The 13,740-nt window shown below is 46.0% G+C and overlaps 1 protein-coding gene across 1 annotated transcript in view; it reads left to right on the top strand.

The window, feature by feature from the left end:
- The window catches only part of GLG1 (golgi glycoprotein 1), a 435,835-nt gene that overhangs the window by 44,833 nt on the left and 377,262 nt on the right, over positions 1–13,740 (top strand). Inside the window, 1 exon segment of the mRNA XM_030203623.1 lies at positions 1,019–1,105. Within this exon segment, the coding sequence (XP_030059483.1) occupies positions 1,019–1,105 (87 nt within the window).

Here is a 13,740-nt window from a genome sequence, read left to right as displayed (position 1 = left end):
TTGGGTAAATCTCTCTTATCTGTACCCTTCTCTTCCACTGCCAACTCCAGACTCTGTTCCTTTTGTCTTGCTGCACCGTACTCCTGGAACAGACTTCCTGAGTCAGTACGTCAAGCTCTATCTCTGGCCATCTTCAAATCTAGTCTAAAAACCCACCTTTTTGATTTTGCTTTTAACTCTTGACTCCTATTCACTTGTGTACTACCCATGTCTGTTTTATCATTCTCACCTTAAGTAATTCCCATATCCCTTATTTGTCCTGTTTGTCTTGATTAGATTGTAAGCTGTCGAGCAGGGACGGTCTCTTGCATGTTTAGTGTACAACACTGCGTACGTCTAGTTACGCTATACAAATAAGTAGTAGTAGTGAATTCTCTGATTATCCTTCTAATGTATTAGTTTGGGTAGGGCTAAATGAAGAATGGGTCTGTACACAACGTAAATAAAGTGTACAAATGTTTACTTCCATATTATGCATACCTTTGTATTTGACTATATTTATGTATTTTTGATATTGCTTTATATGTACAGAAATATTGTTTCAAAATCATGAAGACTTGGTGGGGGGGGGGGGGGTGCAGTGGATGGTGGGATAGGAAACAGGATTGGTCTATGTGCAGGAAGAGCACCAGGGCAACAGTGTAGTGGCTGATAGCTGCGATTCTGCAAAACTTATTTTGCGGTTGGTGGAAAAATGCCTGTAGCCAGAGACACCTGATTGTTTCCCGCCATCTTCCTGTAAGTATTTCCTAGAATCCTTATCTTTCTAGCTCCTTTGGTTGCTTAAAGTCAGAGTCCTGTAGTAGCACTGTCCTGGTTTCATTGTCCAGCTGATATGGTTCCTGCTTCTCAGATAAATTACTTACTGTAAATGGCTTAATTGCTTTATACTGGTTTTCCATGTTTGCCTATTTTATTTGTGGTATTAGATCCTTACATTCATAAGTCTAGCACTTGTTTAAAATGAACTCCCTCCGTTATGTAGTTTAACAAAATGATTTGTTTTCTTGTGCTGCAGTTATTGTGGAACTATAAACTGAACCTGACGACAGATCCAAAGTTTGAATCTGTGGCAAGAGAGGTTTGCAAAACTACTGTCCCAGAGGTGAGGAACATTTTCTGTTTATATCGCTATTGAATGTACAATGTGGTTAACGATTTAGGTACAATAAGCTTGTATACCAAAGGATTTAGAATTTTAGGTAGATACCAGAGACAAAGGGAGATTGCAACTTGATCAAGGTCACAAGAAGTGTCACAAGTGGGATTTGAACTCTGGCTTTCTTGCTAAACTTTTTACCGTACCACTTTTCTGTTTACAGTGTTCCTAATCCATTGCTCTAACCATGCCTCACTAAGAATACTTTGTAGTATCCTTTAGATAAATGGGCTGTGCAGTTATTACACAACAACATATGTTGGCAGAAAATGTTCATCCAATCAGGTTGTACCTAACTACTGTGGTGTCAAACTTTTAATCGATCACTAGTTTTCTTCTTCACCCATTCACTTTAGTCACTCTCTGTATACTAGATGTGCTTAAATTCTGCTACAATTTCACTCCCTTAGCAAGCATCATCCACTCATTGCAAAAATGTGTTCGCATTCCTTCTGATTGTACTTCTTTTCTGCTTCACGTAGACACACAGGATGGTGATGGCAGACAAGGGATCATAAGGTCCTATCTAATCTACACCATTTTATGCCTGGTGTAGTGTTGTAGACTACACTTGATCTTTAGATTTCTCCTCATGCCTTTACAACTAGAGATCCTTAGTACTTCTTTCAAGATTTTTGTTTTTTTAATTCCATTGCTCTTTTTCTGTTTACCAACTGTACTGGGAGGCCATTCCATGCATCCAACCATCCCTTCTTCTTGGAAGCATACATTGATCCGTCCAAAGCCGAAGCTGGCAATATCTCCCATTTCTAATCTTCATCCTATTTCCAATTAGAGAGCTACACGGGAGCGGGGATAGTGGGATTCCTGTGGGTACCATGGGGATGGACCTGGGTCCGCAGAAATCCCGTGGGGATGGACCCAGGTCCGTCAGGATCCTCACAGAAGTGCCTTCCCTCCCCTGAGCTCAGGGTACCTCCTGGCATGTACCTGAAGGTACCCTGGTGATCTAGTGGCTGCTTTAGGGCAGGAAAGTTCCCCATTCTTTCCTGCCCGCTGCAGTTATATGTACCACTCCAGACTGCTCATTCAGTGAAAGGGGAAAAGTCTCATAATGTCAGCTTGCTTTGTCCTGAAATTTTCTTTTTTGTTCATGGACATTCAAAGTATTCGTGACTATGTATAATCACTGACTACCCCCAGCCACCTATAGTTCAAAATAAGGTGGTACTCTGTAGACTTATTTTATTTTGTTTTATAATTTTTCTTAGTTTTATAATTTTATATACGTCTTTCTTCACTCTAATACTTATTTGTACTTAGAGACGCAGTCCTATGCTTTAAAGCACTCATGTGCTGAAGGACAATCAATCACTTATTTGCATATTTTGTGCCTTCTCCGGACCCCGACAGGTCCCTGTTTCGCCTGGGCTTCGTCTAGGGATCAGGACTTTATTGCAGATCTGATTAGAGTTTAATAATTTTTTATTGATGAATGCATACATGAAACAATTCCATGACAATCGGTATAACTTTGGTAATAAGCATTTCAAACCTGTACTAATACAGCTAAACTGCTATCATCAACATTTTCTTTTGTTTCCCCCCTTCCCCCAACTTTCCCCTCCCATCTCCCCTCCCCCCTTTCCATATTAATATATTGATTAATTTTGGCATATATATGCAAATGTGCTGTACATAACTATTGTCAGGAAATCTATACATTAACTTTGAAATGTTAGCAACCTGGGCATTCTTCAACAAAAATTTTTGAAAAATAAAATGTAGACTGCTGACAACATTCTGTGGTCTTGGTTTGGTATTTCATTGCTCTACTAATGTCATTTCTTCCCCGCCCTATACTATAATTCTGCCAATCAACAATGTATCATCCACTAAGCTGGAGAATCACATCGCATCCGTGTGGTGCCACTATCTCTGTCCCACCCCCAGAAGCCTCCCTTCCCTCTATACTGTACCTACCCCCTCATCCCTTCCCCCCATTCCAATCCCCCCTAAGGTATCTTCCAGAGAAACCAACCTATACCCTATGCCCTCCTCCTTCAAAATCAAAGGGAATTTAGTACCAGACTTCTACCTCTTGTATGTAGCGACTGAATGTATGGGCCCCAAATGTCCAAGAAAGTCTTCCTCCTCCTAGAGGAGCCTCTTACTCCCCGGCGTTCACAAAGCATCAGCTCATGAAATCTATTTCTCCAGTGCCAGAAGTCCGGGAGAGTACTGCCTACCCATTGACAAAGTAGCAACCTCTTACCCACCAAACAGTCCGTACGGACCAGATGCCTCCCAGATGTGCTCTGTAAGACAAAGACCTCGTGTCTATCCAGCAGTACACACATCGGAGAGCATACAATTTTAGAGCCCAGTAAAAAAATGACAAATACTGTAAAACAGCTGTCCAAAAATGCTGTACCTGAAAGCATTCCCACAAACAGTGGAATAAGAGAGCCTGGCAATCTCCCACACTTTTCACACAACGGGTCTTCCACCCCTCCCATCCGAAAAAGCTGGGTTTTTGTGAGGTATGCTCTATGAAGAATTCGGTATTGGCATTCACGGAGGTCCGCATTACCGGTCATCTCCGGAATCCGAGAAAGCAGTATATCAAAATCCAAGGATAGTCCCGGCCTAGCTAAGTCTCTAGCCCAACGCATTCTAATTGACTCTCTGTCCTTCTTAAGTGGCAGCTTCCCCAATAACTTATACAACTTCGAGACTGAAAATTGATCCGTTCCCTCTCCTTCCAGGAATTGTCTCATCCGATGACAATGCCTGTCTCTCAAAGCCTCCAAGTCTAAGGACCTCACATAGCTCCCAGATTTAACAGCATCCCTTGCTTATTTAACAGATGCTCCAGACGACTAATGCCTAAGTGCCCCCAAACCTGAAATGTCCTATTATCCATCCCAGGCTTAAAATATAAATTTCCACATATGGGTAACATATCCGACGTATTGTTCGATAGGCCCCAAATACCCATCAGGTCTTTCCAAAGAGACCGCAAAGATGTCAGCAGTAAGCTGTTCCTCAGATGTTCCGGAACGCTAACCCTAGGCGCCTGTAATAGAAAATAAAAATGACAAGGGGCAAAGAACTGACCCTCTATTTTACGGGGTGTATAATCTTCACGGTCAAAAAACCAGTCACTAAAATGCCTCAATAAACATGCCCTATTATACCGTTTCAGGTCTGGTAAGCCCAATCCTCCCTCCTTCCAGTGACCCATCAACAGAGGCAGCTGCAGTTTGGCCTTTTTCCTTCCCCAACAATACCGTCTAAGCAAGCGATATAATACTTTAAAATCTCGGTGGTAGATAAGGACGGGCAATAGCCTTATACAATAAAGCCACCTAGGGAATTCCACCATCCGAAATAACTGAATGCGCCCATAGAGTGTAAGGGGCAAGTCACCCAACTCTTCAGCCGTGTCTCCGTAGCGCCTAGCAGTCTATTCACGTTCAATCGATATATATCAGCCGAGTTCATAGACAGCCAAACCCCCAAATAACAAAACGATCCTTGCGCCCACCGAAGTGGAAAAGTCTGCCCCCCACTCCCCTTTCTGCTCCTCTGAGGAGGCCAGTGCCAAAGATTTCATATAGTTAAGCTTGATCCCTGCATAATCACCAAATTCTTGAAAGAGTTCTAACAAAGCTGGGAGTGACTTGGAGGGCTGTGTCAAATGTACTAGTAAGTCATCCGCAAAGGCCGACAACAAAAATCGCGAGACACCTATCGGCACTCCTTTGATCTCTGGATGGGTTTGTATCGCTCTAACCAGTGGATCTAAGGACAACACAAACAAAAGAGGAGAGAGCGGACACTCCTGCCTGGTGCCTCGATAGATGTTAAATGAGTGGGAGCGAACCCCATTTACCAAGACATATGCCAAAGGCACCAGATACAACACCAGAATCGCATCTAGAAAGAACCCCTGAATACCATATTGCTTCAAAGTCTCAAACAGATAGGGCCATCTCACCCTGTCAAAAGCTTTCTCTGCATCAAAACTGATTAACAGAGAAGCCAAATGCTTCTAAAGAGGCCAGTATAGCACGGAGGTTTCGAACCGCTGTCCTCCCCTTCACAAACCCCACTTGAGCTTCTTCTACTAACTCCAGGAGTACCCGAGCCAGCCGATTTGCCAAAATCTTAGCATACAATTTGGCATCCACATTAAGAAGGGAAATTGGTCTATACGATTCCGGATCTGCCATATCCTTATCCGCCTTCGGGATAACTACAATCTGAGCTACCTTCATCGTTTCCGGCACGGTCCGCTCCTCTACCGTGGAATTAAACAGGGCCAAAAGCGGTTTCTTAAGATTTTCATAGAACTGCTTGTAAAACTCCATACGATTGCCATCCGTACCCGGTGTTTTATGAGAAGCACTTTGCTGCAATGCCAACATTAGATCTCCCTCCACAATTGGGCTATTTAACCTCTACACCTGCCGAGGGGACAATTTAGGGAGCTCTACCGAATCTAAAAACATTTCAGCATTCAGCCCCTCATCTTCCAGCTTAGCATAAAGGGTCTCATAAAACTGGCCAAAACGGTCTGCTATGCTTTGATCTGTTCTCAAGAACTGCCCATTTGAAGCTTTCAATTGCAGAACTCTGGAGGCTCCCCTTTTACTCTGCACCATATTCGCCAACAATTTCCCTGCCTTGTTGCCATATTGGAATAGTTTATATTTATAATAAAACTGGGACTTGATTGCTCTCTGATGCAACAGTTCATTGAGTTCTTTCTGCGCACCCAAAAGCAATGACTTATTCTCATCAGTAGCATTCCGGCTATATAGCTTCCTATAGTTACGAACCTGCAACTCTAAACGTAAAATCTCCTTGTCTCGAAGCCTCCGAGTTCTAGCGCAATAAGAAATAATATCCCCTCGCAATACAGCTTTCTCTGTTTCCCAAAAAAGGGTTGGTTGCTGTCTGTGAATATCGTTATGGAATTCATAATCCGCCATCCTCTCGGTTAGAAATATCTGGAATTTCTGATCTCCTACTAAATCTAAGGGATATCTCCAAAGGTGCATTCCATCCCCCTTCATGGGTCTCCTCCATCTTAGCCATATCAGGGCATGATCTGAGACCTCATAAGGACCAATCTCTGCCTGCACCATCTGCGAGAAGAGAGGGCCCGAGACAAACAAGTAATCTATACGAGATTGGGACGCATGTGCTCTGGAAAGGTGAGTAAAGTCTCTATCCGATGGGTGTAGAATACGCCACACATCCACAAGGTCCAATGCCTCACAAAGCAGGGATAAGGCGCGAGCACCCCCTCCCAAACTCCAAGCACCAGAGCCTGATCTATCAAGCCGGGGATCGACCACCAGATTATTTTTTATTTTTTTTATTTTTGTTACATTTGTACCCCGCGCTTTCCCACTCATGGCAGGTTCAATGTGGCTTACATGGGGCAATGGAGGGTTAAGTGACTTGCCCAGAGTCACAAGGAGCTGCCTGTGCCTGAAGTGGGAATCGAACTCAGTTCCTCAGTTCCCCAGGACCAAAGTCCACCACCCTAACCACTAGGCCACTCCTCCACTCCCATGATAATATTCCCTCCTTTGAACTTGGTTAATTTGGATATCAGCCCCTGAAAAAACTTTTTATCAAACACATTTGGGGCATACACATTACAGAGCACCAGTTGCTGGCCATCAATTTCCATCTGTGCCACAATATAACGGCCCTCCGAACTCCTTAATGTGGAAGTGATCTTTATTTGTAAACCTTTCCTAAAGAGAATTAGTACTCCGGCCTTCCTCCCTACAGCTGGTGCCTCTCACAAGGATCCTACCCATCCTGTCTTAAATTTTAAATGTTCCCCTGATGACAGATGTGTCTCCTGCAATAGAGCTATATCCACTTGTTGTCTTTTCAGCGCCTGAAGCACTTTTGTCCGCTTTATGGGGGACGAAACTCCCCCAATATGCCAAGAGACAATTTTAAGTGACCCCAGTACACCAGAACTCTAATATCAACATAAAAAAGGTTAGACATCTGAACAGCATGAGAGAAACCCTCCCAGCCCATAGGGTTCCCCTCTTCAATCCCCTTTGACTCTGTCCCTGAAAACTAAACTCTTTCAGATACCTCCCTCTCACTCTTATCCCCCCTTCCCTACCCTCGAACTTCTCCACAGTGGCACTATGGCCTAGGTTCACGTGAGCTCCCCCCCCCCCCCCCAACACCTCCCTCTGTCTTCTACCCAATATGGTACTTTCTTAAGGAACCCCCCTCTAGTATACCGCAGTATTGACCTCTCTATTAACCCGTTGCCTGTGTTAATCCACAATTACACTATAAAATCTTCCAACCTTAGCGTAACAGACCCCTTTTCCCCTGACATCCGGGTCCCACCATAAGTTTTAATAGCACAAATTGTAAAACACTGCCTCTTTCCCTTAGTGTAGGTCTTATGCCCCAACCAAACAATTAACATTTGAAACACTAACAATAAACACATTTGAGCCTTTTCTGCCACTCCACGGTCTGTAGCATGCTATCACACTCCGGATCATGAAATTACCCAACTTTGCCTCGATCGCGTGGTATGTATGCTCCATTGTGGTTCTCGGGGATCACTCTCCGTGTTCCATCAAGTCCTCTTCGGACGCCTGTTCCGATATGATCTTCCGCAATCAAGTCTCATTTTTCAAACTGCATAGCCTCCATAACTCCCCAGTCTTTTAAGAAGCTGCAGCTCCCCGAGCCATTGAGTATACCGGTCTCTGTCAGAAAAACTTCCTAGTTCAGCTCCAATGCAGTCTCCAGGAATCGCCATCCTCAGCGCTCCTCCAGCAGCCCGTCATACGCCAACTCACGCTGATCCTTCAGCCGCCAAATCTCGCTTCACGAATTTCAGAGCCTCAGTCGCCGAGGAGAACATGGTCTGCTTCCCATCATGCCAGATCTTTAAACGGGCCGGGTATAACAAAGCAAACTGTATTTTCTTGGCAAATAACAGTTGACATACCTCTCGAAAAGCTCGCCGCTGCATCGACACCCCAGCTGAAAAGTCCTGGAAGCAACGCACCGTAGTGTTCTCATATTGCACAGTCCCTGCTTTCTGAAAGGATCTGAGAATTTCTTGCTTATGAGCAAAATTGAGGACTTTGAAGATAACCACTCGGGGATGCGGGTCTTTCGGGCTTCCAGGCCCCAGTCGGTGAGCGTGCTCCACTCTTAAGGGCCCAGCCAGCGATTGTAACTTTAAAGTTTTAGGGAGCCAGCTTTCCAAAAAGTCTCTCAGTTCTGAATCTTTAATCTTTTCAGGCAGGCCTACCATTCTGATGTTACTTCTGCGGGCCCGGTTCTCCAGATCCTCTAATTTACTTTCCAGTCTTTCCACTTTGCTTTTCAAGTCCTGTTGTGTGGTCTCATGCTGCTGGACTTGATCCTCCACATCTGAGAGCCTCTGCTTATAAAGGGAGAACTCCGATTGTATATTCTTCAGCTTTACATCAATGCCTGCTAGCTGCTCTGTGATCTTCTGCAGCTTGGTGTCCACCGAGGTGCCCAACATAGCCGAGACCTCTGCTGCCACCTCCGCTGCCCATACGGAGCTTACCGATTTCGGGCCTTCTCCTTCTCCGTCCGCCATCTTTGTTTCAGCAACGCGACTCCGTGTCGTGTCTTTCTTCGCCGATTTAGCGGCCATCGCCTGCACTTTTGGCTTCGCGCTTTCCTCCAGCAATTCTCCACGTTATCCGCTCTCCCTTGATTTGCGTTCCGCTTATCAAAGCGGCGAAGGTAAGGTTTTTTTTGCGAGAGAACAGGCGCGAGGGAGGCGGGAGCTCAGCACGACGACACCCGCTCTCTAGCCGTGCATCACGTGATCTTGCAGATCTGATTTAAAAAAATACAGAATAGTACTTCAGCATTTTCTCCAGGTATCATATAAAGCTGCTGCTTATAACTCAGGCACTTGCATCCTTCTCACTCCGCATGCAGACCATGACTGTTAAACATGGCAATTACGCTTTTTAACAGCTCCATTACCGGATGTACACAGGGGGACCACCGGAAACCATCTCTCTTAAATGTAACAACCCCAGTGTAAAAGCGTATTTAATCTTTCCGGTTTCAGAGATTTAAGGAGATAAGTCCAGAAAACCTCCCTCTGTAAAAGTTTTCTATTAAGATCACCCCCTCGATTGCCTAATTGAACTTGTTCTAACACCAGGCATCTTAAATCAGTGAACTCATGAGAATGCAACACACAGTGCTGTACCAGAAGCGCCCCCAGTGTTCTGGCCATAATACATGAGTGATGTTCCCTTATCCATAGTGCTCTGCTTGTTTTCCCTACATACACTTTATTACAAGGGCAACTTACTAATTAAATGACATTCTGGGATTGACAGGTAGTGTGCTGTCTCAATTTATACATCTTTTTGTCCAGGTGATTAATTAATTTATCCGTCTGCATGGTAATAATGTACAATTAGATCTGTTGCATTTATAATGACCAGGTGGAATATTCTCACCGGGCTGTGTGGTTGGAGGCATTCCTGCTGGACTTAATACCTCTTTCAGATTTTTTGAGCGAGAATATGCCATCCTTAAATTCATATTAATGAAAATGGAGTGTGTTTTCATGGGCTGGAGTGTAAATTTTAAGGGGCTTCGATGTTGGCTTCAGAACTTAGTACAAGAACAGTGCTGGGCAGACTTTTATGGTCTGTGCCCTGAGAAAGGCAAGGACAAATCGAACTCTGGTATATATATAAAGTATCACATACCATGTAAATGAGTTTATCTTGTTGGGCAGACTGGATGGACCGTACAGGTCTTTATCTGCCGTCATTTACTATGTTACATGGTTTTGCTTTTTTAAAACAAAGGTAAATCTTAAGGGTGATTGAACAAATGATAAGTAGTAATAGTAATTAGGTATAAACTTTGTTTCTGACTTGTTTTGGAATTTGAACTGCTTTGGGTCCTGTGCTGATCTGTACATCTGCTGTCTTAACAGAGTATGGAAGAAAAAAAAATAGTATTTTTACTGCTTATAGAATCTGGCTTTCTTGGGGGGGGGGGGGGGGGGGGGGGGGGGGGAGAAGAGTCAAGGTGACTATGGCATGGCAAGGGCTGAGTGGGCCAGGAACTGGGATGGAGGAAATTACTTGCAGTGGGGATGAGTTAGATTCCTCACGGGGACGGACAAGGATGGGTTGGATTCTGGTGGGGATGGGTTAGATTTCTGTCCCCGTGCAACTCCCTATTTCCAGTCTTCCATTCGTGTCAAAAACAATAGAATCCATATTTCAGCAGCAGTTAAAGGACTTCCTTGACAAAACACATTCATTACACCTTAACCAGAAGGACTAGATTATTATTATTATTAACATTTGTATAGAGCTACCAGACGCACGCAGCGCTGAACACCTGACATAGACAGTCCCTGCTCAATAGAGCTTACAATCTAAAAATAATACAGACAGACAAGACAATTAAGGGCGAGGGAGTACTGGGTGAGAAGGAACAAGGGGAGGCAATTGAGTAGTAGCTAGGAGCCAAAAGCAGTGGTGAAAAGGTGGGTTTTCAGCATAGATTTGAAAACAGGTAGAGATGGAGCTAGACGTACAGGCTCAGGAAGTTTATTTCAGGCATAAGGAGCCGCAAGGGAAAAGGAATGAAGCCTGGAGTTAGCAGTGGAGGAGAAGGGGGATGACAAGAGAGATTTGTCCAGTGAGCGGAGATCACGGGGAGGAATGTAGGGAGAGATGAGAGTGGAGAGGTAATGGGGAGCTGCAGAATGGATGCACTTAAAGGTCAGTAAGAGAAGTTTGAATTGTATGTGGAAGCGGACGTGGAGCCAGTGAAGTGACTTGAGGAGTGGGCTAGTGTGGTAATAACGATTTTGGCGAAAAATAAGTCGTGCTGCAGAATTTTGGACAGACTGGAGAGGAGAGAGATGGCTGAGAAGAAGACCAGTGAGAAGTAAATTGCAATAATCCAAACTACTGGGTATTACTACCTATATTAATCATCACTTAGTTCAAGTTAAAGCTGTGCTTCTTTTATCATTTGACCTCTGTGGCCTCTTTGATTGACCATGAACTCTTGCTTTCTCGCCTACATGACTTGGATATCGTTGATGCTGCCTAGAACTGTTTTTCATCATATCTCAAAAATCATGCAAATACTGTTCTCCGACAGGAAACACACTTATACATATACTCTTCCCTGTGAGATACCACAGGGTACTGTACTTGCCCCTACACTTTTTAATATCTTTATCTCCTTTGCTCACCCTCATTCAATCTTTAGATCTAATGCCTTATGTCTATGCTGACAAGATACAAATTGTTAGCATCCTTGATCCCAATTCCACTCATGGTATTATGACACTAGATAATTAATTAGTTCAAATAGCAGAATGACTGTCATCACACTGCAGGAATCCACAGTTGTACTTCAACCTACAGTTAAAGTCCTAGGAGTCACCTTGGACCAACATCTAACATTCAGACCACAATATCTAACACTGTTTGTTTGCTCCTTGTTTCTACAAACTTTGGATGCTTTATTCTGTGTGATGTCTATTTACTCAAAGAATTCTACAGGTACTAACTCATGTGTTTGTGATTTAGTAAGCTCGATTACTGTAATTCTTAGTGGTGCACATGTATCTGATATTCAATGATTGCAAATAGTACAAAACCTGGCATTTAAATTGATCACTATCTCCCGTAAATTTGATCATTTTACCCCTGTTCCACGACAGGAGCATTGGATACCAATAACTCACAGGATAAATTATAAAATTCTATTCTCCGAGGACAAGCAGGCTGCTTGTTCTCACTGATGGGTGACGTCCACGGCAGCCCCTCCAATCGGAATCTTCACTAGCAAAGGCCTTTGCTAGTCCTCGCGCGCCGATGCACACCGCGCATGCGCGGCCATCTTCCCGCCCGAAACCGGCTTGTGCCGGCCAGTCTTCTTTTCTCTGCGCTCGGTACGGTTGTGTTTTACCGTTCGTGCCCCGAAAAGTCGACCTCGCGCGTCGTTTTCGACTACTTTCTGTAAGAAATTCCAGAAATTATTTGGATTAACCACTTTTGGTTTTTCCTTCCTCTACTTCGAGTTTTTTCGCCCCGTTAAGTTTTCTTTCGTCGTCGGGGTAGGCCTTACTTAGGCCCCGGTCGAAATTTCCCTTTTTTCTGTGCCAAATTTCGCCATTTCGTCTTTCGATTTCGCCGGCGTGATTTTTCCGCCCATGACATTCAAGCCTTCCAGCGGCTTCAAGAAGTGCACCCAGTGCGCCCGGGTAATCTCGCTCACTGACAGGCACGCGTCGTGTCTTCAGTGTCTGGGGGCTGGGCACCGCCCTCAGGCCTGTAGTCTGTGTTCCCTTTTGCAATGGCGGACTCAGGTAGCGAGGTTAGCCCAGCGGAACATTTTGTTCTCGGGCTCTTCGTCGGCATCGGCACCGGGGGTATCGAGTGCATCGACATCTTCAGCGTCCAGACCTTCAACCTCGGCGGCCAGTACATCGAGTGCATCGAGGCATCGGCCCTCTGCATCGGCGCCGAGACATCGGACAGCTGCATCGACGTCGGTGGTACCGGGACCTCGTCTGCTGATGTCGTCGGACGGTGGTGCTTCGTCTGGAGTGCAGGTGAGGGCTGTCCATTCCCCTGCTGGTGGCAGTGAGCCTTCGGGTGGGTCTCCCCCTACCCTGAGGGCTCCTGCGGTACAGCCCCCCCGAGACCGACCTTCTTCGGTCTCGGCCCCGAGGAAGCGACGGCTGGATTCTACGTCCTCCTCGTCGGTACCGGGAAGCTCCGGTGACATGCTTCGTCCCAAGAAGTCGAAGAAGCATCGTCACCGGTCCCCTTCCCATGTCGGTACCGAGAGCTCTGGGTCGCCGAAGGAGTCGGCACCCAGCAGGCATCGGCGCCGAGAGGACCGCTCACCCTCTGTTCAGGAGGTGTCGATGCGCTCCACTCTGGACAGGCCGGAACAGCCTCCACGTCCGGAACAGGTTCTGACGTCGACGCCTGCATCGACCTCCATGCCTTTCTCTGCAGCCGCTCTGAACGAGAGCCTCCGGGCCATTCTCCCAGAGATTCTGGGAGAGCTGCTGCGCCCTACCCCTCCGGTACCGGCGGTGCTTGCGCCACCGGTACCGTCGAGCGTGGCGCCGGCTGGCCCATCGCCCGAGGTGAGGTCTCCGACGTCGGTGCCGCGTGCGGTACCGGCTGCCGTCGCCTCCCAGGAAGGCTCCTCGACTACGTCGGCGGAGGGAGCTTCGCCGATGCGGGCGAGGGAGTCTACCTCTCGACGCCCCCATCGTGGACGTGGCTCCACGGAGTCGAGTCGGGCACGGTTGCAGACACAGGTCCGTGAACTTGTGTCTGACACCGAGGGTGAGGCCTCGTGGGAAGAGGAAGAAGACCCCAGATATTTCTCTGACGAGGAGTCTGAGGGTCTTCCTTCCGATCCCACTCCCTCTCCTGAAAGACAGCTTTCTCCTCCCGAGAGTCTGTCTTTTGCTTCCTTTGTCCGGGAGATGTCTACGGCCATCCCCTTCCCGGTGGTTGTGGAGGACGAGCCCAGGGCTGAAATGT

Source organism: Microcaecilia unicolor, chromosome 5 (assembly GCF_901765095.1).
Source record: "Microcaecilia unicolor chromosome 5, aMicUni1.1, whole genome shotgun sequence".
Lineage (NCBI taxonomy): Eukaryota > Metazoa > Chordata > Amphibia > Gymnophiona > Siphonopidae > Microcaecilia > Microcaecilia unicolor.
This window is presented reverse-complemented; position numbering and strand designations above follow the sequence as displayed.